Here is a 24,747-nt window from a genome sequence, read left to right on the forward strand (position 1 = left end):
CACAACTTGTCAATGAAGTTTTTAACTACAAACTTTGTGCAGTGTGCCGTTCAGTCTTGTGCTCGCTCTTCTGATGCATTCCCTCTGAAATACTCCGAGTGCCAGCTGGTTCAAAAAGAAATCGATTTCGACCCAGAGTTCATTGCTCACATGCTCCAAAAACTCGATTGGGATGCCCTGGTGGAGGTGGCTGCTGAGCTCGGAAACAGCTCGCTGCCGCCACAGAAACCAACCATCGAAGATGCCCAAGCTGCCGAAAACGAGCAGCTGCTCCGCGATTTGCACTCGCTGCTCCTGGAGACCCAAATCGAGCAGGGCGTTATGACCTGCAAAAACTGTGGTCACCTGTACCACATTAAGAACTTCATTCCTAATTTCCTTCTTCCTCCACACCTCGCATAGAGTCCTAGTGTATTTATTTAGTTTACTAGTCGTCAATTTTGTCATCCTGACAAAACAACCTTTATACGCGTCTACTACATTACCCCGTGCTTTACCAGCAGCCGCTGGTACTAAGTGTCTTATTCCCTCTCCTAAGTGTCCATTTCTCGCGCTTTAGACAGAGTTATGTCTGTCCGGTACAAGCCGGGAGTCACAAGTAGTCGTTTGCTGATGCTTTTTCGTTCGACTCGATAAACAAACCGAAATATCCGGGCCGGGATACCACTTGCGATGCGTAGAAAACAGAAAGGGGCGGTTTTGTGTTCGTGTAGAGAAGCAGAAGACGTATAACCGTCTAGTGGGCCTCCCACGTCCTGTTTCCCACCGGGATCCGTAAGTATTTCCAGAAAATTGAAATTGAGCTCTACTAACCCAACACTTTGGTCATGCACTCCCGCATTTCAGTTAGCTTGTCGAAGCACTGTGTCTTGAATTCCGGGTTCGCCCTAATACAGCTTTCGTAGGTGTCCATTTGCGTCTTGCAGTTGGTGATGATTTTGACAAACGAAGGGGCCGTGGTTTTGGCGCATGCCGCCAGCGCCCTCTGCTCATCAAAGCACTGCGTAACATCGCCCTTGCTGAGACATGTATAGTAGTTCATAAACTGGGCAGGACAGTACTCTGCAACCTCGCCCACCAATCTCTGATCCAATAAAAGCGACATGTCCGATTATTAACCTCCAACTTTCCGTTTCATATAATTTTGGGAGGCTGTGTCAGGCGGTGGAGGCCCAGGAATTGATATTTCTTGATTAAATGGCGATCAGAGTTGGAAATGAGGTGGTTTTGCCTCAGGGCCAGCCGGCCATCCTGAGATGGATGGGTCGTATTGACGGTAAACTCATAGAGTACGCTGGCGTCGAGCTTACGGGACCCAACGCGACCACCTACGGTAAACATTCCGGCGAGCACAACGGCCGCAAGTATTTTTCCACTGAAGTGCCCGGCACTGGCTTGTTTGTGTCCTATTCGCAGCTGGTTAGCGCGAATGTACAGAGCGTGATCAGCCGAAACGTGTTCGATGCGTCCCCCGATAGCGCGCTGTCGCCTGCAAGCACACTGAGCGAACGCAAAAATGTTGCTGCCCCGGCCGAAATTGACCAATTGGAAAAGCTGTTGGCCGAGCGGAGTGCCGAATGCGACCGGCTCAAGGCTCAGCTGGCCGCCTCTGACCCCAAGGCTTCTGACGATGACCTGCACAAGCTGTTGGAGGAAAAAGATCAAAAAATACAGTCCATGCGTCAGGCGCACGAACAAAAGCGAGACGAGTTCCGTATGACAATTTCGCAGCTTGAGATGGACCGTAATGCCATTGCCGATAATTACGAGGAGAAATTACAGGCAATGGCTGATGAATACGAACACAAACTGCAAAGTCAGAACTCTGGACTGAACGAAGAAATTGAGACCCAGCGAACCGCTTTGGCAGCTATGCAGAACCAGATGCTTTCTGAATCAGAGCGTCTCAGAGAGCAGAGAGAGCAACTCGAGGCCGCGCAGGAAGAACTGGAGAAAACCAGATCGTCTCGCCTGGGTGATGAAGAGTTGGATGCAGTTCTTCAACAGCTCGAAACACAAGAGAAAATGCTCAACGAAATGAGGGAGAGCATTTCTGAACTCGACGAGTTACGCGACAAAGAGCGTGTCCAGCGTAAAGAGCTTGAAATGCTACGCGCTGGAACTGTTGACACAGATAACAGTTCGGTTGCCGAGCTCAGAAAAGAGCTTGACGAGACACGCGAGCAGCTGGGCTTGGCAACCGTCGAGTTAAGGGCCACCAAAAATCAGCTTGAAGCCACCACCAAGACCCTTGAGGAAACCAAACATGAGCTGGAAGCTAACAGAGAAGAGCTGGCACCCCTTAAAGCAGAGCTTGTTTCTGTCAAGATCGAGTTGGAGTCTAAAAAGGCTGAGTGTGAAAAGAACGGCCGCTCTTCCCCTAGCGAAGAGCCTGAAGATAAAGTGCAGGTGTCGAGTCTCAAGTCGGAATTGGCAGCAGTCAAGTCCGAGCTGCAGAAATCAAGGTCTCAGTCGAAAATGCTTCTTGCTGAACTAGAGCAGGTCTCTAATGCCAGCTCTGAAATCAGCCGCCTTGAACAGGCCCTTGAGGCCAAGGTGGTTCGAGAGTCTGAACTGGAGGCTGAGATTGAAAGACTGTCTATCACCCCTAAAGATGATGCCCCCAAGGAGGATGCTCCTAAAAGTACGCCAGCCGCAGCGGCAGTACCCCAAACGGCCTCTAAACCGAGCGATGCAGCAGCCGGCCGCGATCTATGGTGCGGACTGTGCGAAAGAGACGGTCATACTGCTGAAGAATGTCCGTATGAAGATTGATGTAGTTTTTAGTTTAGCTAGTTTACTAGTTTGTGTATAGTCTCCTTGGCCGCCTCTACCACCGTCTCCGCAGCCTTGGCAGCAGCTTGTTTGGGCACAGGACGTTTGCCGACAAAGTCCATGTAGCTTGTTCCAACACCAAGCACTGCAATAATCAACGACATCCAGCCCGGCTGAGCATCTGGCGACCGCTCTTCAGGCTCGTTCAGGTAGACCTGCATGGCGGTGAAAAGGGCACACCACGAGAGAATTCGCGATCTCATAAACATGGCAGCCATTGGCAAGGTTGAACTGAACGCTGAAGTTGGCGACCGTCCCGTTTTCTCCGGCCGGTGCACGTAGGGCACAATCAACTCCACTCTGCGGTTATCTGGCATCTGACTAAACTGATTGTGAGAGCAGACGACTCAAGTAAGGCGACATTTTAGCTAGAATATGCTTATAATTAAAACAATCCCTGAGGCAGACCGTTGTAGTCAACCTGTTCTTGGATATTTTGACCACCGCCCACGTATGAAATACGCAACCGGAGTCTGAGGGCTGCTCCTTCGGGGCCTGTGATCTTGATGAGCTGTTCCGTAGACTCTCCGGCGGCCAAATCTGGTTTTGCCAGCGGCTGCAGCGCCAGCTTTTGCGATTTCGGGACAGCAACTTGCATCACAATATTCTCGACCGGAGAAGTGGCAGTGAAAACTGCCCTGAGCTTGGCTACTCCGCTAGACTCTTTGCTTCCAGAAATGTGCAAAACGAGGTGACTGCTCGAATAAGCCGGGGGGCCGCTAGGGACGGGAGGTACAGAAGCAGCAGGCGCAGGCGTAGGCGCAGCAGGTGTCGATCCAAACAGATCCAAAATATCTTTGGCAGCGGGGTTTGCCGGAGCCGGAGCCGGAGCCGGAGAGGGCGCGGTGGGAGCAGGCGACGAGCCGAAGATATCGGCTAGCAAGTCACTAGAAGGTGCAGCAACAGGCGTAGCACTGTCACCCAAATCAAGCAAGTCGCTAACCGGCGCCTCCGAAACTGCAGGCTTGGCGCCGGGAGCAATGGGCCGGCGTCTACGACGAACAAGTGCCTTGGACATGGCCTTTGCATGCTGAGTTTCAAGATCCTCACCAAATTCAGGCGCAGGCATACGTTCAAAAACACCACGGCGAAGCTTATCCTGAACCATGAGCACTTTATACTCAATTGCCCTCTGTTGTAGCTCGGGATCAAGCGAGTGAGCAAAGGGGCCCAAAAGACGCCGGATACGATCAAATTCTGGAGCACCCTTCATACGCACACTGAACTTGACTGCAGCATTGATAGCGTACTCCTGGACTACCTGCGTCGCAAAGGGGCTTGCCAATATATTTTCAACTAGCTCAACGAGAAGTGATTCGTTGATATCAACAGAGCCCTCGTCATCATTGAATGATCCAGCCTGCAACAAGATGTCACAGTACTCACCGAGGACCCAGAGCGCGACAATAAGAAGACCCTGTTGGCTAAGATCTGCGCGAACCTGGCGATACAGCTTTTGAGCAGCATAGAGCTGAAGATCCGGGGCATCAATCACTAGTAAAATGAATGCACTGAGGACGTTTTCTTTTGTGTGATTACCTGCTAGAGCAAAGGTGCGCATCAGCGTGTCAATATGCCAGCGCTTGTTCGGTGCAAACCTCTCACTGGCCAAAGCGATCTGAGACACAAGCTGGGGTTTGAACTCAGGGTCACAATCTTCCATAAACGTCAAGAGTTCGCGTACCATCACTCTTACATTCGATTGGTTGATCAAGGCGTACGACAGCTCAAGAGCTCTTCGTCGAATCGAAATATCTGGGTCCTGGAAACACTCTACAATCGTTGCTCGGTGGCGCTGCACAGCAGCTGGTTCTATACCCACTACCTTGAGCAAGGTGTTCAGAGCAACATAACGGGTATTATTGTCCTTGTTTGATAAGAATGTACCGAGGATATTGATGCCCAAAACACGCAGACCGGAATCGGCCTCGATAGCAAAAATAGCCAGAACTGCTTCGTACAAGACGGCGTTACCAACGTTTTTAGCGCCATCAGTATTGGATGCAATGGCCGCAAGAATATCTGTCATCTGTTCGCTCAATGGCTGGTTGTCTTGACCCATTGCCCTGAGCAATCTGATGAGTCGGGTTTGTAAAAACGGATCAGGCACACCTTGGACATCAAACGTAGGCGAGTAACCCGTGGTCGAGAGAGTCTTGAGGGTGGAAATCAAGCCTGGTAAGATCTCGGCAAAGTCGTTGGCCAACACCGGGTTGTTGTCGATCATATCGATGGCCAAACTAGCGCCACAAAGCAAAACACCGTGGTTGGACTCGGTCAAAAGAGCTTTACCGTGCTCAACAAACATCTCCTCGAGTTCAGGAACTCGGCGAATGATGCGTAGAGCACACAATGCTGCCTTCTTTTTGAGGTATGGATTACTCGCTGTAATGAGCTTTTCAACGCGCGGGAATAAATCACGGGACATAGATCCTGAGGCAATATTCGCTAGAGTACAGAGGGCAAGCGAAACCACGTACTGGTTTGGATGCAGGAGATCATTGTCGAGTGAGTTCGTGATAAGCATGAGGACTTCCTGGTTCTCGTCCAGTAAAAGCATCGTACCCAGGTATCCTAGACGCTTGTCTGTGAAATGGGGGGAAGCCAGCAGTTTCAGGCATTCAACCTGGCCGAAATGGGTGCGTTCACCCAGGGTAAACAGGTAAAGGAGCTTTGCCACGTTGCTACGTCGCGTGGCATGCGAAGTTCTATCATCTCTAAATGACGTGCGAATCTTGGCGCTTTCCTTTTGAATCACTGTGCGTTCATCTGCCGCAGTTTTGGCCGCGCGGACCGCCTTGATGAACGACTTGAGCGATGTCATTTGTGTCAAGCTTGGACTCGCTGACCTAATTTCGGACTGAAATTCCTGGGTTGCAACGGCCTAGTAAATAGCTTTGGACTCTCTCTGGCGCGTTGCGGGTTGAAATTACTAGTTTAGTTCTACTGGTTCAGTGGGATTGCCACGAAAATGCTGTGTATTGCGCGCAGAAGTTTTGAGTCGGTATACCGACTAGCGCAATACCCGAAAGCTACATTTCGGAACGACTGGCTATTGAGTACATATAAGAATGAACTACTATTGACACTAGGTAGCTTTTCAAATACTCAAGCTCAGAGTGTGCCCAAATGTAGGACAAAGCCTGAGGGTAAGGGCCCGAGGCCTGAGGTTTAGAGTATATAGCTTGTCTCTGTTAGCCATTCTATTTTGACTCCTAACCATTTATGAACTTTTTGTATCTTTTCACATTGACGGCCTGTGTCCTTGGTGTTAAAATTGCCAAGCCTGCCACATTTGACGGTCCCATTGAAGACCTGATCTCAGCTTTTGAAGGAACCGAGCACGTTAACGACGACAATTTCTGAAGGCCCGACACCACAGTTGTGTCAATAGCTTCGCCAATATAACTTTATTCGAATGAACCGTAATTGAATAGAGTTGGAAACGAAGTAACTAAGTTATTCCTATTCAAATCAGCTATCATTGGAACTAATTATTAACTTCCTAAGGTCAGACAGTGTTATTCCAAGGCAAGATGGTGTAAATGCGCTCTATTCCGGTTAATTTGCTCGAGCTACCGCGCACCTATGCCTATTTTTACGGAACCTGTACCTGAAGCATGAAGTCGCGCATTTATGTCATTGAACTCAACCGTAATCTTGGATGAACCAAAATGGGGGTCTGGGCGTGTACCTGTTGACTGAATTGGTTTTCGGATGGTTTCAAGGTTGATTTGAAAGGACTCCATGAGCCTCTTTCTTTTGAAGTTCCGTAGTGTATTTATTTCTAATTCCGCTCCGCTATTCTCCGAATACTCCACTTTGCATCCGATCTGTTATAAGTGTGAAAAGCTCACAAGTAGAGGAAGCCGTGTAGAAGCAATAGTGGGTGTAACAATATCAATTGTTTGACTCGTCGTCGGCGGCATCTTTGACAACGAAGCTCGCTGTTCTTCTATGTTTAATTTTTGGTATAGCTTTATCATGCGTCAGAGGATGGTTTCTGGCTTGTTTTGGCTCCTTGACACTACTTTAATTGACTATGACCACTCTAACTGATATCAGCAAAAGAGGCATCCTAGTTCAACTGCGATAAGCATCATTGGCAAAAGAAGCATTTGGTACCTCTACCCCTCAAAAATGCCTTTATGCTAGTGACGAGTCTTGTTATTCAAACGTACCGCGTTCGATGATTATATGCTTCGAAGACCTCCGCTTAGAGTTTGGATCTCGATTGGCAGACTATGTCTGTGTATAAGGTCAGTGATACAATTGTCTACTAGAGTCATGTACTACTCACTTTTTCACCATGTAGCAGTTCACATGAAACATGTGGCATACAGTGTTAACAATTGGCCGTATCACAAACCCCCGAGTAGAATGCTTTGCATAGTTCAAGTGGACCGCTACCAATATTCCTAACACACTCATGAATATTAATAGCATCTATGTTTGCACCAGATCTAAACCACGACACCTTGCACTTTCAAGACAGAGACTGAAGCCCCAAAATTCTAGTTCATCCCAACTACCCATATCTCAGAATAGTCAGTCTTGTTACGTTTTTCAAATCCCCTGTGTACGCTATGGTTGGATTATCATTCCCTCAGGCCCCACAATCTCAAGTGCCCGCGTGCACTTTACCCTTACCCTCGTGCAGGAAGGCCTGTGTGGTTGGGAAAAATTTCAGAAAAGCCAAGCGCACCCCCCCTTCACCCTTACAACACTGCGCAGACCACGGCCGTTTAGGTGGTTATTTCAGACGCACCAACGCTCTATCGGCTTTTAAACAGCGTATTATATGTCAATGCCGGCCCAGCCGGCCACGAATAGCATTTTCCGCCACTCAATAGGAATACCTCGGTCAGTGAACACCTCACACAGTGGGAATGTCGATATCGCAATTGGCCTGCAAGAACCTGTAGTTTTCTTGCCGGCGAACCGAGGCGGGAACCTTTTTGGTCGTAGAAGACCCGCTAACCGCGGTGGAAGCGCCTCCCATCGTGCGAGCCCGCCTCCCCAGCAGCCTGTTTCGGGGGATTCCTCGGGCGGGCACTTAAGATCCCCCCCTAGCGACGAGGACCTACCCACCTTCGAGGAGTCTACATCAGCCAGTTCGTCCTCTGGGGCCGTTCTTAGAGGCTCTGTTGTTCTCAAATTGTCAAAACCAACCCGTATAAAACAGCTGAGCCTTGTCCTCTACACGGTCTCCCGTACCGTCTGGACCCTTGTCCCCCAGCCAACCGTGCTGGTCGACGCTCCACTGCCTACAGCAGCAGAACTGGAGGATGTGGTCTATCTTGCCCAACATTATTGGGATTTTGTACCGTCTGAGGCGGTAAAACGTAACCACCAAGAGTCGATGGCCAAATTCGACCAAAGCGCCTCCACAGTGATTCAAGACCAGTATGGTGCCAACACTGCAATTTTGCGCAACGAACCTACAAATGTGCGTCAAAGTAAAACCAACAGAGTCATACATAGCAGCAAAACGTCGCTGCAGAATGGCTTGCCCCTGTTTGCTCCGCTCGAAGAGCCTGTGCGTAAAGTCCGCTATCCTCCCGTGGCTAGTGACAGTGTGCTATACCCTGCCGGTGAATACGTATTCCATTTTGGGATTATTATGGACTCTAGTTGCCCGGAAACATCGAATGTGCCCAATGGTCATGTGAAACACTTTTTGGCTGCCCGCGTAGTGCGAGCAGGAGCTTTCAATCCTAACGTCACGGGCAAACTAGAAATCGAGGTTTGCCGCGCTCCCCCCGCTGCCGCGGAAGACCCGTCTTCCTCCCACGGCGTCGTTTTGTCGAGAGTTTGGGATGAACGCTTGGTATACAGCGTGAGTCTTGATCAAAGATACGTTGTTCTCAATGAGCCGGTAAGGCTGTCAATTTCCTTGCTTCCGATGCCTGGCCTGGACGTAATGGTACATCAGATTCGAGTATACGCCTTAGAATCTGTGTCGTATCTGTTCTCCACGGATTATAGTATTCACACAAACGATCACTCGCTGAGACTGGGGCTAGTGCAGATAAGTGCTCCCACGCAGAACTTGAATGAAGATTCACCTCCTTCTGCATCCCGAATGGGTACTCTCCTTCACCCTACCGAACCCACTCACATCCAATGCGATCTTGTTATGGCCACAGACTCCGACAGACCCATTCACGCCTTGCCCCAAGCTTATGGACGTGGCCGCAACGGAGAAAAACGCTTTTTGGAGCCAGATATGGTCTCTCCTTATGTCAAAATCAAACATCGTCTTATTGTCGGCTTGCGGGTCTCTCGCTATGATGAGGGCGATGAGAAGCGAAGTCATTTTGAGGTTAAAATCGACACGCCGTTTGTGCTGCTGAGTCGTCACTGTGTGCAAGAGAGTATAAACCTACCTGGATACGATAGTGGCAGTACCGACGCTCAAGAAGATACACCTCCGACATTTGACCAGGCTCTGAACCACGAAATTGTGGGTTCTCCGTGTAAATTTGTTGGCGACAAAGACGGTTCAGCCGAGCAATCGTTATCGGCCGTAGCTGCTGCGGCTACGGCTACTGCTGCGGCTACTGCTTCAGCAACTGTTGGATCAGAAGCTAGCAGCAACCAAAGCTCTGACTACGATGGAACATCTGTGGTCCAAAGAGTTAATAGTAATGTTTATGATCAGCCGGCCTGATTCAATAATTAGACTTTATAACGAAACTATTTAAAGAGAATACCCCGTAACCCATAAATAACCGGATACTGCTAAAAGACAGATAACAGCGTTGTACCAGTAGAGTTCGATAAATAACCAGGCAAACAGAGCGCCGAGAGGGGGCGCCTTCTTCATCGTCGCGTAGTAGCCCTCCTCGTTGGCAATGTACACCAGGTAGCTGCCCAAACACGTTCCCGCGACCACCTGCAGTGCTTGAGAAAGTTTGGAGTTAAAGTACGATCTAGGAAGTGATAGCAGTGCCCAAAACACCGGAATCGAAACCCATGATTCGCTGAGGGCTATACTTAGAGACACTTCTTGTGAATACTGCAGCCGAACCAGGTATGCAAGAACAAAATGCATCAACACGAGGGGCGCCAGCAGCAATGTTCGGTCAAAATCAATGGGCTCTGGTCGCGACCGCGCGCCAGCAGCCTGCCGGCGCTGAACCTGCTCAAACAGCGTCATGATGACAAGTCTGCTGCACCGGAGAGCGATTCTATTGTTATAGCTTAAAATAAAGCAGAGATTATGCTATTTAAAGGGTGAAAGGAATAGTTTAGTCGAACAGACCCATGCCCATGTCGCCATCGGACTCCTCTTCCTCCTTCTCGGGCTCGGCCTCGGCCTCAGCGGCGGCACCAGCACCACCAGCAGCAGCAACAGCACCACCGGCAACGGGGCCAGCGGAAGCAGCGGAAGCGAAAGCGGTCAAAAGCTCCTTGGTGTTGACAGAGCCAATAGCCTTAGCGTAAAGCTGGGCAAAGATGGGCTCGACACCCTCAATTTTGGCAGCCTCAGTGAGGGCAATAAGCTTATCGGCGGTGATCTCCAAATCGGAATCGGCCAGAATAACGGCAGCGTACGAAACGGCGAGATTAGACATATCCGTGTCGAGACTCGTCACCGCCTGGGGTAAGCGGATATTGAGTTACAAATCGTGACCTTTGTCTGCCCTACGCCCTAAGGTTGATGGCCTGGGCTACTTAGCTCTCCGCGTGCTCCTCCTAGCTGAGTCATGGAACCAGCGATAGTTCCTCCCCCGGATGTGCGAACAGTTATTGACAAAACGGTCGCTGTTATTAGACAAGGAGATGGAAGTACACCCCGGAGGCTGCTTTTGACAAAGCCGAGGCTGTTCAGCTTCTTGAATCCTGCTGACCCTTTCTATGAGTGGTACCAATGGCGGTTGAACAATGAGGGTGAAAGCGCCGGAGATGAACAATTGGAGGAAGAGCCAAAAAAGCAGGTCTCTGTCGAGCCCCTGATGTTTGTTGTGGATCAGCCGGCTATTTCCAGTAAATATCTCAAGGTGATCAAACTCACAGCACTGTACACATCGAAGGATCCCGAGTTTCCTAAAGCGTTGCCAGAACAAGCTCAGTTCGCGTTTTTGGCACCCACACACTCGTTAAATGCACTTTTCAAAGCATACGTTGATCAGTACACAATTTTGAAAATCCCTGATCGAGTACGTGGTCTTTTAAATGCCAACGTTTTGGAAAAGGCTACGGATCGAGCTGAAGAACTGAAGCTACGAAATGAGCAGGATAAAATACAACTACAAAGAAAAGAGCAAGAACGCAACGAGTTTTCGAGAATTGACTGGCAAGATTTCGTTGTAATTGAGACAGTGGTGTTTACGGACGCTGAGAAAATCGACAATCGGCCTCTTCGAAAAGAAGACGTCCAGGTCAAAGCCCTGCAGCCCAAAAACAACGAGATCAAGCTCAGATCACCTTACACTGGCGAACTTATACCTGCTAGTGAATTTGACGAGCATATGCGTATCATGAATCTGGATCCAACATGGAAACAGCAAAGGGACGTTTCTCGCCAACGGCAGGCCACTACTAACTTGGATACTTCGCAGGCTGCTTCTAATCTTAAACGCATGATGGCGGCTAAACCCGACGTTCCTCGGAAACGTCGGTAATATTTATTGTTTTCTAAGGTCGGCTTGGCCAAACTGGTCCACGGCTATGCGGCGGATTGCATCGAGAAACTGCCTAATGTCCTCTTCTTCAGTCTCGTCTGCTCTCACCAAATCTCGTAAAAGTGCAATCTCGTCTGCAGTCAGAACCTCTGGTAAACGAATCACCGTTATCCAGGCCCAGTGAGCCATACTGACCGTCCACCTTTGACGACCCCAGCGGGCCAAGTACTTTATAACCCGAAGATTCGAGCTGTGATCTAGAGTCAAGGGTGGGTTTTCCTGTATATATTCTTTCCATGTAGCTTGACTATCGCAATCGCAGGGTTCAATGTCCTTGTTGTTGACAACTTCTCTCCCTCGTGCGTACAGCTCCAGTAAAGTGCGTCCTCCCTCAACCCCAAGCGCCTGCTTCGTATACTCAAACACTTTATAGTCGGCACTCTCGTCATAATCAAGCACCGGCGTAGTTGATGCCGGTCGCTTGGCTATTCTTTTGACTGCCGGCTCAGAATCAATCACCCTCTGAGCCATCTCCTCGGCCTCTTGGCGCACTTTCAGAACATATTCCACTCCGTTAGTTGGCTCTCCCTCAGTGGCAACGATATCTGACTCAATTGGAAACGCAGATCGCTGTCCAAATTGTGGATCTAACCGCCCTGATGTGGGCATAATCGTTTATGTAACGAACGTCGATTTATCACTCTTGACTCGATAGCAGCACGTGGACTATGTTGAAGACTGCCGCGTTTCTGGTGGGGCTGGCTCTAATATTCAATACCCAGCGTAGGGCGCTGGTGTCTTCGTTTGGGTTTGGCGTCGCAAATGCAGTTGTTGTTGCTAAAATGCTGCCCGTAGCCTCTCCGTCCATGATCAAAGTCGGGTTCAGTGGCCGGGATGTTCTCAAAAAGGACCGGCCATTGCTCCCCGAGACGTTGGGTCTGATCACAGGGGTCTTTTATCTGTTCTCGCTGCTGTTGTTTATTCCCTTTGCCTTCTACCACCACCTGACAGACACGTTTTCGGACGGGCAGTTCCCCCACCACAAATTGGCCGCGTATCTGAGTGCGATCTTGAGCATTCAGTCCATGCTGATGCTTGGAGTTGCTGATGATTTATTTGATCTTAGATGGCGCCACAAGTTCTTTTTGCCAGCAATCGCAGCCATCCCTATGCTCATGGTGTACTATGTCAACTGGGGTAAGACCAGTATTGTGCTGCCGCCGTTCCTCGAAATGGGTTCGACCATTGACCTGGGCTTCTTATATTACGCCTATATGGGTGCCTTCTCCATCTTCTGCACCAACTGCATCAACATATACGCTGGACTCAACGGGCTTGAGGTCGGCCAGTCAGTTGTACTCGGGGTGTGTGTTCTAATCAACGACTATTTATACATTTCAGGTCCTCCATGCCCTGTAATGGACAATCATCTCCTCAGCACATATATCATGCTTCCGTTTGTCCTGGCATCGCTGCCATTACTCAAGTACAATTGGTGGCCCGCTCGCGGGTTCGTGGGTGATACATATTGCTACTTTGCCGGGATGGTGTTTGCAGTGGTGGGAATTCTTGGCCATTTCTCCAAAACTTTATTGAGTTTCTGTGGCCCCCAGATTTTCAACTTTTTGTATTCACTCCCTCAGTTGTTTCATCTCGTGCCTTGTCCTCGTCATCGTATGCCTGTATATAACGAGAAAACGGGCAAGCTGGAGCCATCGCGGGCCGATGTTTCCAAGTGCAACAGTGCGGTAAAGACCGTTCTGCGCGCCCTGGCCAAGTTCCGTCTCATCAGAGTCTGGGAGGACGCCAGCAAAATGGAGGTGTCAAACATGACCCTCATCAACCTGACACTAGTGCATATCGGTCCCCTGCGCGAGGACCACTTGACAATGGTTTTACTATCGCTACAATTCGCCTGGGGAATTCTTGCAATCATCCTCAGACATCAATTGGCTAAACTGATATTTGGTGCATAGGCTTTGCATGTATTAGATGTTGATATTCGTGTAACTTTCAAGACCTTCGGCCCACTCTTTAACCTCGTCAGTTTTAATGAGGTCTTTGACGGCACGGAACTCGCTAAGGTCGATTTTGGGATGCATGATCTGGTATTCGGAGGCCTGGACAAGGAGCTCAAACTTGTCGATATCTTTCACAAGCACAGCTTCTGGGGAAGTCTGGTTTTCGTACTGGTTCCACAAGTCGTAGATCAGCTCGCCGGCCTGCTTGTTGAAGTTTGAGACCAAATCGCGAATGTAAATAATCGCTTCAAGTTCGCGTCGGTGCTTTTCTTCCTTGGTCACATCCGCGTAGGGCGTGATATCTCCCACAATACTTTCCGCAATATCGTGAACAAGCGCGATCTGAACACAGCGCCCAATATCGAGGTCGCTCCGGCCAGACAGCATTGAAATCACCCCCATGCGGTACATATGGTCTGCAATCGATTCCGGTTGAGGAACGTCGCGATCGATCCAGCCGGTGCGTTTTTGGGTTTTCAGTCGGGACACGATCTCTAAAAATGCGGCCATGTATGCGAACGGCGGCGCATTATTGGCGGCGAGCCGTGCGATACGCTCTTTCAGATCTCCAGGAATGGCCGATTCCACTGTCCACATGACTAAAGGGAAACAACGTGGGTTGGTTGGGTGCGCGACTTTGGGGGGGTGAATAGTTTTGTGAGCCTGAGGATGTCAAAGGCGAATATTTTTACAGAGTGAAAGCACGTTTTAGCCCGAATTTTCCGATCGCCGCCTGTTTGAATTTACATATGATAGATGCACAAGCACTAACTTGCCATTACCAAATGACACGGCACGGCATCACCTGGATCTGTGGCGTCTTGAATTACCTGCTTTGGTGGGGTTCCGATACTCAATTGAGCTCAGAACCTGTTCTTGTGACAGAATACTACATTCCTACGCCGAACTTTGGCCCAGTAGTAGCTTCTCAGGTGCTGTTCCAAGAGGTCATTGAGAACTCCTGGGGACATGACTTCGTGCGCAGTTACAATCCGCCAGATGTCGACTTCGACCACGTCAAGTTCTACTTACAATTCGACAGTTTCGGCCGCCAGTACGATCGTCTGGCGCATATCTACCTCGACGACGTAGAGGTCTGGCGGCCCTCCACCCCGGAGCCGGGTAACCTCTCTGCGATAACCTCGAGTTTCACCAAAGACATGTCGTTTGCATTGCCTTTGCTGAGCTCTCCCCGGAAGCTGACGGTTCAATTGAATAATATCATGAATGATGTGTATACTGGCCACTTCAATACGACCTTGACTGCTTTCTACTACAAAACAGGAGACTCCAAGGTACAGATCCAGGAGTCAAGCTGGTACGCTGAAGAACCTCCCACAGAGATTAAAGCAGTATCGCCCTTGCTCAGTTTCCCTACGAATGAGGAATTGGTCGTGAACAAACTCAGCCAAGACACTGTAAGGGCTGTTCTGCAGGTTCACGCCAGCGGCAATGCAGGTGAGGAGTTCTGGTACATGAAGTATTCAGGCGATGGAGGAGCAACGCGACTTGTCGAAGTGTACGTAGATGGCCGTCTTGCAGGGTACGCAGATCCCTTTCCTCAAATCTATACTGGAGGTTTCGAGCCTCGTCTGTGGACTCCGATTATGGGGTTACGCACCTTCGACGTGCCCGCGTACTATATCGATATCACTCCCTTTTTGCCTCGCCTTTGGGACTCCGATACTCCCATTGGTATCCGTGTAGGAAATGGGTACAGTCAGAAGCAGATTGGAAAGGACTGGTTGATCAGTGTTGCACTATTGACTTGGGAGGAACCCGGCGCCCAAGGCACTGGAGGAACCCATCAAACCTATCGCAAAGACAGCCCGCAGATCGTGCAGTTACCCACAACTCAAATCATTCAAGTTAGCCACACTCTGCGAAACTCTGCGGATCTATTATTACACGGTAAATCTTATTATGTTGAGTCGGCTCAAACCGTGAGCCATTCGAGCGTTTTGGAAGACAGTCGGATTCTTGCTTTTGACGCCGAGGGTCGGAGCACTTTTGTGAAAACCAACTCAAAAGAGCTGACTTCTGATTCGTTCTCTCGAGAACATGGCTACGCCCTAGCATTGACTCTCGCTACCGACCAGATCACGCTGGCCCAAACCTACGAAGTTGGAATTGATCAAGCTGGCGGGAAATACAAAGTAGTTGCTGGTCACAATGGCACTTGGGGTGGTCAAAATGAAACAGGGGTTTGTCTCGGCTCGTACTTCGACAAACACCCTACTTATGCTCACTCGGTGCGGGCAGTGAATCGCGAAATTGTATCTGAAACCGATCAGTCCTGCGATAACACTCCAACTCTTATCAACAATAAGGGCACAGGCATCTATCAAGCAGCTGAAGACGGGTTCAAAGCCCGCATGCCATAAGAAAAAGGTTAAAGTGCTAGGTTTTTTTTGTTAGATATGATATCAGGAATTATTTAGGCGATGAGCTCGACGGCACCACCGGCAGCCTTGATCTTCTTCTCAGCAAGCTCAGAAACGAAGCGAGCACGGACAATGACGGGGACATCGGGGATGCGGCCCTTGCCCAAGACCTTGCCGTAGCCAGCAGCCAGAGTATCGATGATGGGGGCAGCCTGGGGGTTGGGAGAAGAAAGATACTTCTCGCGGTCCTCAGCGGGGACAAGAGTCCAGAGCTTGTCCACGTTCAGAACAGGGCGCCACTGACGGTTGCGGAGGAGGTGGAAGTGACGGAAACCGAGTTTACCAAAGTAACCAGGATGGTACTTGTCCAAGTTAGTACGGTGATGGTGCTGACCACCAGCCATACCACGACCACCTGGGTTCTTGCGGTGCTTGCCAATACGACCGTGACCGGCAGAAACGTGGCCGCGCGACTTGCGGGTTTTAGAGAGACGAGTAGGCATATCTGTGGTGAAGCGGGATCGTCGAGTCGATACTTAGAGTGATGAACTTTTGGACTTTGTATGCCCTAAGCCCTAACACTGTTTGGAGAAAAAGTTGTATGACTAATGGCCAGATAGGCCCGTTGGTGGATGATAAAGACCAAGAGGCACGGCGAGGGTCGAAATGCAAAAGTTTTGCATTGATTTTTTTCCGGTTCTCATTAGTGTTTCTCATTCTGGTCGCTATGTTGACAAAAGTCCCACACATCTATATTCTGATCAGTCGGAATTTTAGGGTTCGCTTATAAGACGCCCGCAGGTTGGGTTGCTCCATCTACCATCTGTTTTCACTGCTACATGTAAAGAACTTGGTAGTACGGGTTTCCAACGGCTCATGAAGGTCAATTGGACTTTGGGATTGATAATTCAAGTGTAGGTGCTAGTAGGTTCTCTGGTTTGCCGCAATTCGTAGTGAGGACGACCTGCGTGATAGCATTGAAGCCTGCGGTGGAAAACTACCAAATTATGATTGTGGTTGGATTAATTGAAGGTTCAAAGAGTTTTGTCGTTTCCACGGCATTTCTTTCTGGTGCGTATACCCCAGGTCACGTGGAGGTATTTGGCCTTGTCTTGCTTACCTCAACCCTTCTATGTGCAAGTAAAAATTTTGTTCCGCCCTCTCTCAGTCACCATTTCGAATAAGTAGTGGTTGCCTCTTCCGTCGGCCCACTTTGTCATCAATAAAAATCTGCACCTCCCCGCCTTGCTAGGTCGCGTAAATTAACAGTTGGTGGACATAAAACCAACTAATTACACGCGAAAGAACCTTGAATAGAACTTTGCTAGTTCTATCTTCACTGTGAACATACTCGTGGCTGCCAATGTCTTCCTATTCTGCCAAAAGCGCCACTCGTAGAGGATCCGTTGTGCCACCGCTGGCAGGTGTCGACCGTCCTACTATCGAAACAGTGCCTGAAACTTGCGACGTTTTGATCTGCGGCACTGGTCTCGTAGAAAGCGTCCTTGCCGCCGCGCTTGCCTGGCAGGGAACAAACGTTTTGCACATTGATGCAAACTCTTTCTACGGAGATACCTCTGCGTGTTTGAACATGAAAGAGCTCCAACACTGGCTCAACGATGTAGCAAATGGCGCAGATAATCTGAACATGAATGCACAGCTCTATGTTCCGCGACCAATGGATACCAAACGCTACCTGGTGGATCTGGCCCCTCACATTCTGTTTGCCAAGAGTGACATGCTGGATGTCCTGATCAAATCGCGGGTTTTTAAATACCTTGAATTCAAACCCTTGGGTCAATTCCACACGTATCAACGAGACAGCTTCGAGAAAGTGTCGGGCAACAAACAAGAGATTTTCACCGACCAAACTCTCTCCGCTACCACCAAGCGCAATCTCATGAAGTTCATCAAGTTCATTGCCGAATGGAAAATTGACGAGGAAATGTACAAGTCACTTGGTGGCGTTCCTGCCGATGAGTTTATGTCGGCCAAGTTCAAATTGGAGGAACAGCAGATTACCGAGCTTGTGGTGGCAATTGGCCTCTGCGACACTATTCATGTTCCAGCTTCGCTGGCGTTGACCCGAATTCGTCGGTACCTGCTATCCCTGGATATTTACGGCCACTTCCCAGTGTTGTATTCGATGTATGGATCGGGAGGTGAACTGGCCCAAGGGTTTTGTCGGTCGGCGGCAGTTGCTGGGGCGACCTACAAATTAGGGGTCCAGCTGACAGCCTTCGATGAGAGTAGCAATATCGCCACTTTGAGCGACGGATCGCGGGTCCAAGTGGCTGAAAAGGTATTCTTGTCGCCTTCACAACCCTCGCCTGTTCGGCCGCTACGCTCCGTGCAACTGGCCGACCAGCACACCACGCGACTGGTCGCAGTGGTGAGCAATGAATGTAAAGAGTGGTTCGCTGAACATGAAAGTGCTGCAGTCGTTGTGTTCCCGCCAGGTACACTGGCTGGAGACAACGAACAAGCCGTACACACCGTCGTTTACGGTCCCGGATCAGGCCAGGTGCCCGCGGGATATTCGTGCTGGTACTTGAGCACTAACGAAAAGGACCTTGTACGGGCACGCAAGGACCTGGGCGATGCACTAGAGCGGCTGGAGGCGTCCATTCTTCGGGAGTCGACGACCGACTTTGATCTGGGGCCTCTCAGCGAAAACGACGTCGCCTTCCGACCGGACGGCACCCCTGTTGTATCGTCGGTCAGATTGGGCCAGAGCATGCAGAACTTTGTGCCCAAACAGAAGCTCCAATACCTGTTCAAGCTCGGCTACACGCAGGCGTCGTCGGGCAGCCCTTGTGAGCCCAAACCCTTGCAAGGCTTCAAAACTGTGCTGGAAGTGCCTCCTCAGCTGAATGAAATCAGTTACGATGGCATGGTTGAGCAGGCTCGCAAACTCTACGAAGCGGTTGTGGGCTCAGATGACGACTTTTTCGACGTCGATTTCGAAGACGAGGACGCCGAGGAAGAAGCCACTCCAGCCCCTGCCGACGACGACCAGATGATGCCAATGGATCTCTAAACGGGGTCCATCAAGTCCTGTTTTTCTCACTTTTTTTTGTTAGATAAATAATTTATGTTAGACGGTATGTATTAATGACGTTACATGCCCTTAAGATGCCCATAGGATACTTTGCAAAAACTCTTGGTCTACCGAGTGGGCTGGAGGCGGTGCGGTTTTCAGGCTGTGTGTGAGGTTCCGAAGCTGTTGAGCTAAAGGCTCGAGCTCAGAAACGTCCGGCACAGCTTCTGGCTGAGCGTTGGCTAGGCGATCCGCAGAGGAGAGACAGCGGTCTATTTGCGCATTCAGGAGGCGTGTCTGTTGCAGAGCAGCAATCTCGTCGGCCAGCGACTGCTCGGATTCGGTAATTTCGGCGTCCAATTGACGTCCTGATCGCGAGTAATCGATCTGCGAAAACGGCTCGAGACGAAAATACCCCTCGTCCACGAGCGATTCGTCCAGCTTGAACACATTGCGCGTGGCATACGCCTCAATACGGTCAATGACTCGCACAATTGCCTTCGCGTACGTCGATTTGTATTCTTGCAAGCCCTGTTTGAGCTCGAGTCCCAGCTGGCCGCCGTACCGCTGTTGGTTTATACGCCCCAGCGTCTGCTCGAGCCCCGCAGCAATCGACTTGAATACGCCCATCATAATTTGCCGTACGAGCTCTATGAGATGGGTGAGTGTATGGCCGAAAACCTGCGCCAGAATCGCGTTGGCTTTCAAAAACTCCGTTGGCGCTGAATCCATTACCTAAAAACCCTTGGCTTCACTGGACCGTTTTGATGGCCACTTTGAAGGAAGCGCGAGCTGCGCTGGCCGAAGGAGATGCTCAAAGGGCTTTAGAGCTTGTACTGGATTATGAGGAGTTGGTCGAGGAGAATTTCAACAGCCTTTTGTTGAAGGGCACCTGCTATCAGAGGCTCGGTAAACAGGAGCCAGCAGAGAAGGCACTTGCAAAGGCGTCTAAGTTGCAGCCAGAATCTCTGTACCCGCTGAAAGGTTTGATTTTGGTTTATTCCGATATGAAAAATTATCGTAAGATGTTGGCTACTTTTGTCAAAATCGTGAACGCATACGAGGTAACTGAGGACATCACGGCAGCTTCAAATGAACTGTCCCAAGTTTCACAAAAGATAAGATCTTCGAATGACACTGCTGCAAAGACTGAACTGCTGAAGTTACAACTACCGGGATCTCCAATTTACGAGTTTCTCAAGGGACGCATTCTCCCTCCAGCTCTGGCCCTACAGAAGCTCACCAAAGAAGAAAAGAAAAGCCTTGATGAAAAACTTTCGAAAATCAAGGCGCGGGCAAGAACAAGTATTTCAATGACGCACGAAAAAGTGCTCGCAGAACAACGTGCGGTCTACGCTGGCAGTGAGCTCGCCAAATTATACAGAGATCTACTTGCAGTTACAGATGATGATAATGCTCGTCGTGATTGTGAAATCGATCTCATGAATTTATTGCTTGCTCAACTGGAAGTTCAAACCCCGGCTAAAAAGGCTCCATTGGTTTCTGAAATCCGTGATTTGGCGGATGGTGCTGTTCTGTTCCAGCCAGGCTCTTCGCCTCTAGCTTATAATATCCACTGGGAATGGGCAGATATCGCTACCTATGACCAGCTGGATAGAGAGACTATTGACAAGTTTATGGAGTATTTCCCCGACGAGGGTTTGGCTCTGGGCTTCAACGCATTTCTGCATTCGTCGCTATCACCTTTCCCGGTGCCTGAAGGAGAGGAGCAATGGACGCATCAAGAGATCTCTACTCACTTCTCTGAAGCACTCAAGGCTGGTGCAAAAGACAGCGTCTTGGCTTTGCGGATGTATGCTGATTTCAATGCTTTAAGTGGCGATTGGGAACAAGCAGCTCAGTTGGCTAACGAAGCTCGCCGTTTACTTCAATCTAAACAAGAGTCTCAAGGTATTGACCTGTCAAGCACAAAAACACATCTTTCGCTCATCCTTGGTACTGCGTATGTTTACTATCAAGCTCCTAAGCATTTCAGTCTTGCAGAATCACTATTTGATCACGTTCTTAGCAGTCCCCAAACTGACCTTCATATCGAGGCTCAGGTAGGATTAGCTTTGATCCGAATGGAGCAAGGTCACGCCGATGAGGCAATAAAAACTCTTCAGACAGTCGTTGAAAAGCATCCAGATATGGTTCAAGCCATTAACCCCTTGGCACGCTGTGAAATTGAAAAGGGAAATCATGAACGAGGCCGAGAACTTCTAGAGTCAGGACTAAGCCAGCTCAATGGTACCTCTCAATATATTCAGGAGGTTCGTGCCCAAATGAAATGGAGGATGGGTTATTCTTATTGGCTCGAGGGCAACGGTCAAGCTGCCTTTGATATGTTTGTTGCAACCCTTCAAGAATCACCCAGCTATGCGCCGGCTTTCACTTACTTGGGTTTGTTCTACGACAGCCAAGGAGATTGGGTCAGAGCCCAAAAGTGCTTTTACACGGCCCTCGAAATCGATGCAGCCGAGTCTATCGCCGCCGAGAAGCTGGCTACCAAGTTCGCTGATGATGGTGAGTGGGATCTCGTTGAGATTGTCGCTGCACGTTTACTGGAAAGTGATCGTGGCAGTATTCCTGCATGGCCTTACCGTGCGATGGGCATTGTGTCTCTGGCTCAACGTGACTACAGTGCCGCTGTGAAATACTTCCAACACTGTTTGCGGTTAGCCCCCACTGATGCCAATTCTTGGGTCGGGTTAAGTGAAGCTTATATTCATTCTGGTCGCTATGGCAGTGCTAATAAAGCCTTGGGCCGTGCTCTAGAATTGGACTCGTCAAGCTTTTCTGCCCTCTACATGTTGAGTTTGGCACAGGGAGAGACCCTCCAGTTCAGTGAGGCAGTAAACAGCTTGAAACGTGCTATGGAACTTGCTCCCGATAGTGTTGCACTCATAGGCGCCCTCGTCAACAACCACATCAAAGCGAGTACCTACTTCCTCTCAACATATCGTCTTGGTGATGCGGTTGATCATGCGCGCCAAGCTTTGGAAACCGCGGCTGAGTACTTGCAGCTCAATCCCGAGTCCCATAGTATGTGGAATGGTGTTGCCTTAGCTTGTGATGTTGTTTTACAAGCTCAAGGGCATGCTGATCGTATTGATCCTGGCGTACTGGACACGATTGCTCTAGCGCTGGATGCTACTTGCCCGAGTAGCGTGGAGAATTTGATGATCCTCGCTCTTGAGCAAGCGTTAGAATTGGCAGGTCCAACCCGGGGTGGTAAAGCCGCTGCTTGCTACAATCTAGCTTCTGGATACCATCGTTTAGGACAGAAGTCAAATGCGATTGAACAGCTGAAGCGTGCCTTGACTTTGGAACCTCATAATTCCTCATTCTGGAACCTCTATGGTGTCGTTGTGGCTACCAGTAACCCTCGAGTTGCCCAGCACTGCTTCATTCGAAGTCTGAGTCTCAATGGTCGATCATCCACAGCTTGGGCAAACTTGGGCATGTTATACCTTGACCAATCGGATGTTGAGCTAGCCTCAGAAGCATTTGATCGTGCTTTGACAGTTGATCCTGATGCTGAAACTGCTTGGCTGGGTCAAGCAATCCTCGAGTTCTTGCAGGGTGAAAAGTCTTCTTCCCATATTAGTGGTTTGTTTGAGCACGCATATTTGGTTTCTCCTGGCCCCAGCAAGGTATCTAAGCTTTTGTTTGGCTTGGCCACTTTCCACGAAAGCAAGGAAACAGGCCAAAAGCCAAGCGGAAATGGAATCGGAGCTTTGGAACAATTGCTAAGGCTGCAACCTGAACTTGAGCAGGCTTTGTTGGTTATGGGGCTTCTTCTGGAACGCTCTGGTGATTACCATGAGGCTATCTCTCGAATGTCTGATATTCCGCCCTCCCCAAATACCCATAGCCATTTGGCTCGCTTATACCTTGCCACAAATGATTTTGAAACCGCTAAAGCAGAGGCCCAAGCTAGTTTGGAAGGTGATGCTGATGAAAACGTTCATCTTTGTGCCATGCTTGTGCAGGGATTGGCACACTACTTTTTGAACGAATTTGATGAAGCTCTGGATCTGTTTACCGCTGCGTTGGAATTCTCGGACCAAGCTCAAGACGTCGTGGTCCTACTTGTTCAAGTATTGTGGGCTCATGGTGGCGATGATGAGAGGCAGGTTGCTATTGACAATATCTATGACAGCATGGGCACCCATGGCTCAAACTTGAGAATGGTGCTACTGCTGGGTGTTATTGGGCTTTTGGGCAACGATCAGGATGTTGTGGATGCAATCCGAGATGAAATCAATGGGCAGTCGGTCGCTGAGTTGGCAACCGACAAAGAGTACTCAGTTCCACTGGTCTTGTCACGTCTGGAAAACAGCCAAGAACCGTTCCATCGGGCCCTCTTCCGTAACCCGGCGGCGTACGCCCTGTGGAAGAGAGTTGACCCGAAGCAAGCTCTTCGGGTGTCGGCAAGTACCTCGAATATCAGCTGTCAACAATTGAGCGACGCCTATGCCGCAGTTGTCACCCCGGAGAATGCTCAGCGGGCTGTCTTTTATTCTCCAGGTTCAAAAACTGCCTGGCGGGCTTTGGCATCATCAACTATATAAGTATTTAGTTTTTACCAGCAGCAGCACGGAAGTAAATAACATCGCCATCTTCAACAACATACTCTTTACCCTTCTGCATGAGCTTACCAGCGGCTTTAACGGCGGCCTCATCACCACACTCAACCAGGTCCTCGTAACGCTGGACCTGGGCAAGAATGAATGTCTTTTGCAGGTCACCGTGAATGACTCCGGCGGCGGCCGGCGCCTTAGTTCCTTCACGAATGGTCCACTCGCGGACCTCGTCGGGACCGGAAGTGAAGAAAGAGATCAGACCAAGCGCCTGACGCATAGTGATGATAATCTTGTTGAGGGCAGACTGTGTACCGAGCTTCTCGAGCTCAGCAGCACGCTCCTCGTCGGTCTCCATGTGAGAAAGACGCTCCTCAAGAGAAACGGAGATGGGGATGATCAAATCACCAGGGGAGTTCTCGTCGACCCACTGCTTGATGCCGAGCAAATGCTTATTCTTCTTGCGGATGTAGTCGCGCTCGCTGAGATTAACCAGGTAGATGGAGGGCTTGGCTGTCAAAAGCAGCATGCTGTTGATGAGCTCAACCTCCTTGGGGGACCAAACGCCGTTGTGAACACGCTTGCCGGACTCGAGGTGCTCAATGATCTTGTCGATCATATCAAGCTCGTCCTTGGCCTTCTTGACCTCCATGGACTGGCCACCGCGCTTGGCGGTCTTCTCAACGTTCTCACGATACTTTTTCGAGAACTCGATATCTTTGAGACGCAGCTCGTCGTTGATGATCTGCAAATCACGAACAGGGTTGACGTCGCCCTCAATGTGGATAATCTCAGCATCGTCAAAGCAGCGGACAACCTGGTAAATGGCATCAACAGCACGGATGTTCGACAGGAAGGCATTACCGAGACCCTCACCAGCATGGGCACCACGTGTAAGACCAGCAATATCGTAAATGGTCAAGAATGCGGGGACCTCACTCGCAGGCTTGTACATCTCGCACAGCTTGTCAAAGCGAGGACTGGGCACAATAACCCGGGCCTCCTCGGGATCGATAGTTGCAAACGGATAGTTTGCGGGGTTACCCAGAGGGCAGCGGGTGATGGCCTGGAAGAATGTGGACTTACCTACGTTAGCTAAACCAACGATACCACTTTTAAGGTTATTACCGGGTCGACCAAGGGGGATCTTCGTCTCTTGAACTTGCTTCTTAGGGGGCATCTTTTTGAAAAATTCACAATCTCTTCGCTTATGTCATGGCCGTCATATTTAAATGATTTTTTTTTGGGGGG

At 49.8% G+C, this 24,747-nt stretch overlaps 18 protein-coding genes across 18 annotated transcripts; 8 read left to right on the forward strand and 10 right to left on the reverse strand.

The window, feature by feature from the left end:
• Positions 1–12: 12 nt before the first annotated feature.
• Positions 13–402, forward strand: B9G98_00409 (hypothetical protein; the record flags this gene model as incomplete). Its single annotated transcript, XM_024806967.1, has 1 exon — positions 13–402. The coding sequence occupies one exon, from the start codon at positions 13–15 to the stop codon at positions 400–402; it is 390 nt and encodes a 129-aa protein (XP_024662735.1).
• Positions 403–808: 406 nt separating this feature from the next.
• On the reverse strand, positions 809–1,105 carry B9G98_00410 (Mitochondrial intermembrane space cysteine motif-containing protein MIX14; the record flags this gene model as incomplete). Its single annotated transcript, XM_024806968.1, has 1 exon — positions 809–1,105. One exon carries the CDS (start codon positions 1,103–1,105, stop codon positions 809–811), a length of 297 nt encoding a protein of 98 aa, XP_024662736.1.
• Positions 1,106–1,197: 92 nt separating this feature from the next.
• B9G98_00411 (Tip elongation protein 1) lies at positions 1,198–2,775 on the forward strand (the record flags this gene model as incomplete). Its single annotated transcript, XM_024806969.1, has 1 exon — positions 1,198–2,775. The coding sequence occupies one exon, from the start codon at positions 1,198–1,200 to the stop codon at positions 2,773–2,775; it is 1,578 nt and encodes a 525-aa protein (XP_024662737.1).
• A 17-nt stretch (positions 2,776–2,792) lies between these two features.
• On the reverse strand, positions 2,793–3,152 carry B9G98_00412 (hypothetical protein; the record flags this gene model as incomplete). Its single annotated transcript, XM_024806970.1, has 1 exon — positions 2,793–3,152. One exon carries the CDS (start codon positions 3,150–3,152, stop codon positions 2,793–2,795), a length of 360 nt encoding a protein of 119 aa, XP_024662738.1.
• A 68-nt stretch (positions 3,153–3,220) lies between these two features.
• Positions 3,221–5,659, reverse strand: B9G98_00413 (AP-1 complex subunit gamma-1; the record flags this gene model as incomplete). Its single annotated transcript, XM_024806971.1, has 1 exon — positions 3,221–5,659. One exon carries the CDS (start codon positions 5,657–5,659, stop codon positions 3,221–3,223), a length of 2,439 nt encoding a protein of 812 aa, XP_024662739.1.
• Positions 5,660–7,642: 1,983 nt separating this feature from the next.
• Positions 7,643–9,508, forward strand: B9G98_00414 (Putative arrestin-related trafficking adapter C2D10.04; the record flags this gene model as incomplete). Its single annotated transcript, XM_024806972.1, has 1 exon — positions 7,643–9,508. One exon carries the CDS (start codon positions 7,643–7,645, stop codon positions 9,506–9,508), a length of 1,866 nt encoding a protein of 621 aa, XP_024662740.1.
• A 30-nt stretch (positions 9,509–9,538) lies between these two features.
• On the reverse strand, positions 9,539–9,997 carry B9G98_00415 (hypothetical protein; the record flags this gene model as incomplete). Its single annotated transcript, XM_024806973.1, has 1 exon — positions 9,539–9,997. The coding sequence occupies one exon, from the start codon at positions 9,995–9,997 to the stop codon at positions 9,539–9,541; it is 459 nt and encodes a 152-aa protein (XP_024662741.1).
• A 91-nt stretch (positions 9,998–10,088) lies between these two features.
• On the reverse strand, positions 10,089–10,415 carry B9G98_00416 (60S acidic ribosomal protein P1; the record flags this gene model as incomplete). The annotated part of the gene is made up of 1 exon (XM_024806974.1): positions 10,089–10,415. The coding sequence occupies one exon, from the start codon at positions 10,413–10,415 to the stop codon at positions 10,089–10,091; it is 327 nt and encodes a 108-aa protein (XP_024662742.1).
• A 132-nt stretch (positions 10,416–10,547) lies between these two features.
• On the forward strand, positions 10,548–11,465 carry B9G98_00417 (Splicing factor 3A subunit 1; the record flags this gene model as incomplete). Its single annotated transcript, XM_024806975.1, has 1 exon — positions 10,548–11,465. The coding sequence occupies one exon, from the start codon at positions 10,548–10,550 to the stop codon at positions 11,463–11,465; it is 918 nt and encodes a 305-aa protein (XP_024662743.1).
• A 3-nt stretch (positions 11,466–11,468) lies between these two features.
• On the reverse strand, positions 11,469–12,134 carry B9G98_00418 (Survival of motor neuron protein-interacting protein yip12; the record flags this gene model as incomplete). Its single annotated transcript, XM_024806976.1, has 1 exon — positions 11,469–12,134. The coding sequence occupies one exon, from the start codon at positions 12,132–12,134 to the stop codon at positions 11,469–11,471; it is 666 nt and encodes a 221-aa protein (XP_024662744.1).
• A 59-nt stretch (positions 12,135–12,193) lies between these two features.
• B9G98_00419 (UDP-N-acetylglucosamine--dolichyl-phosphate N-acetylglucosaminephosphotransferase) lies at positions 12,194–13,441 on the forward strand (the record flags this gene model as incomplete). Its single annotated transcript, XM_024806977.1, has 1 exon — positions 12,194–13,441. The coding sequence occupies one exon, from the start codon at positions 12,194–12,196 to the stop codon at positions 13,439–13,441; it is 1,248 nt and encodes a 415-aa protein (XP_024662745.1).
• A 12-nt stretch (positions 13,442–13,453) lies between these two features.
• On the reverse strand, positions 13,454–14,083 carry B9G98_00420 (hypothetical protein; the record flags this gene model as incomplete). Its single annotated transcript, XM_024806978.1, has 1 exon — positions 13,454–14,083. The coding sequence occupies one exon, from the start codon at positions 14,081–14,083 to the stop codon at positions 13,454–13,456; it is 630 nt and encodes a 209-aa protein (XP_024662746.1).
• A 188-nt stretch (positions 14,084–14,271) lies between these two features.
• B9G98_00421 (Peptide-N4-(N-acetyl-beta-glucosaminyl)asparagine amidase A) lies at positions 14,272–15,870 on the forward strand (the record flags this gene model as incomplete). The annotated part of the gene is made up of 1 exon (XM_024806979.1): positions 14,272–15,870. The coding sequence occupies one exon, from the start codon at positions 14,272–14,274 to the stop codon at positions 15,868–15,870; it is 1,599 nt and encodes a 532-aa protein (XP_024662747.1).
• Positions 15,871–15,923: 53 nt separating this feature from the next.
• On the reverse strand, positions 15,924–16,373 carry B9G98_00422 (60S ribosomal protein L28; the record flags this gene model as incomplete). Its single annotated transcript, XM_024806980.1, has 1 exon — positions 15,924–16,373. The coding sequence occupies one exon, from the start codon at positions 16,371–16,373 to the stop codon at positions 15,924–15,926; it is 450 nt and encodes a 149-aa protein (XP_024662748.1).
• Positions 16,374–17,233: 860 nt separating this feature from the next.
• On the forward strand, positions 17,234–18,910 carry B9G98_00423 (Rab proteins geranylgeranyltransferase component A; the record flags this gene model as incomplete). The annotated part of the gene is made up of 1 exon (XM_024806981.1): positions 17,234–18,910. The coding sequence occupies one exon, from the start codon at positions 17,234–17,236 to the stop codon at positions 18,908–18,910; it is 1,677 nt and encodes a 558-aa protein (XP_024662749.1).
• Positions 18,911–19,000: 90 nt separating this feature from the next.
• Positions 19,001–19,642, reverse strand: B9G98_00424 (hypothetical protein; the record flags this gene model as incomplete). Its single annotated transcript, XM_024806982.1, has 1 exon — positions 19,001–19,642. The coding sequence occupies one exon, from the start codon at positions 19,640–19,642 to the stop codon at positions 19,001–19,003; it is 642 nt and encodes a 213-aa protein (XP_024662750.1).
• A 35-nt stretch (positions 19,643–19,677) lies between these two features.
• Positions 19,678–23,487, forward strand: B9G98_00425 (Superkiller protein 3; the record flags this gene model as incomplete). The annotated part of the gene is made up of 1 exon (XM_024806983.1): positions 19,678–23,487. The coding sequence occupies one exon, from the start codon at positions 19,678–19,680 to the stop codon at positions 23,485–23,487; it is 3,810 nt and encodes a 1,269-aa protein (XP_024662751.1).
• Positions 23,488–23,491: 4 nt separating this feature from the next.
• Positions 23,492–24,676, reverse strand: B9G98_00426 (Obg-like ATPase 1; the record flags this gene model as incomplete). Its single annotated transcript, XM_024806984.1, has 1 exon — positions 23,492–24,676. One exon carries the CDS (start codon positions 24,674–24,676, stop codon positions 23,492–23,494), a length of 1,185 nt encoding a protein of 394 aa, XP_024662752.1.
• Positions 24,677–24,747: the final 71 nt, after the last annotated feature.

The sequence above is a fragment of the Wickerhamiella sorbophila genome (genome assembly GCF_002251995.1).
Source record: "Wickerhamiella sorbophila strain DS02 chromosome Unknown contig1, whole genome shotgun sequence".
NCBI lineage: Eukaryota > Fungi > Ascomycota > Dipodascomycetes > Dipodascales > Trichomonascaceae > Wickerhamiella > Wickerhamiella sorbophila.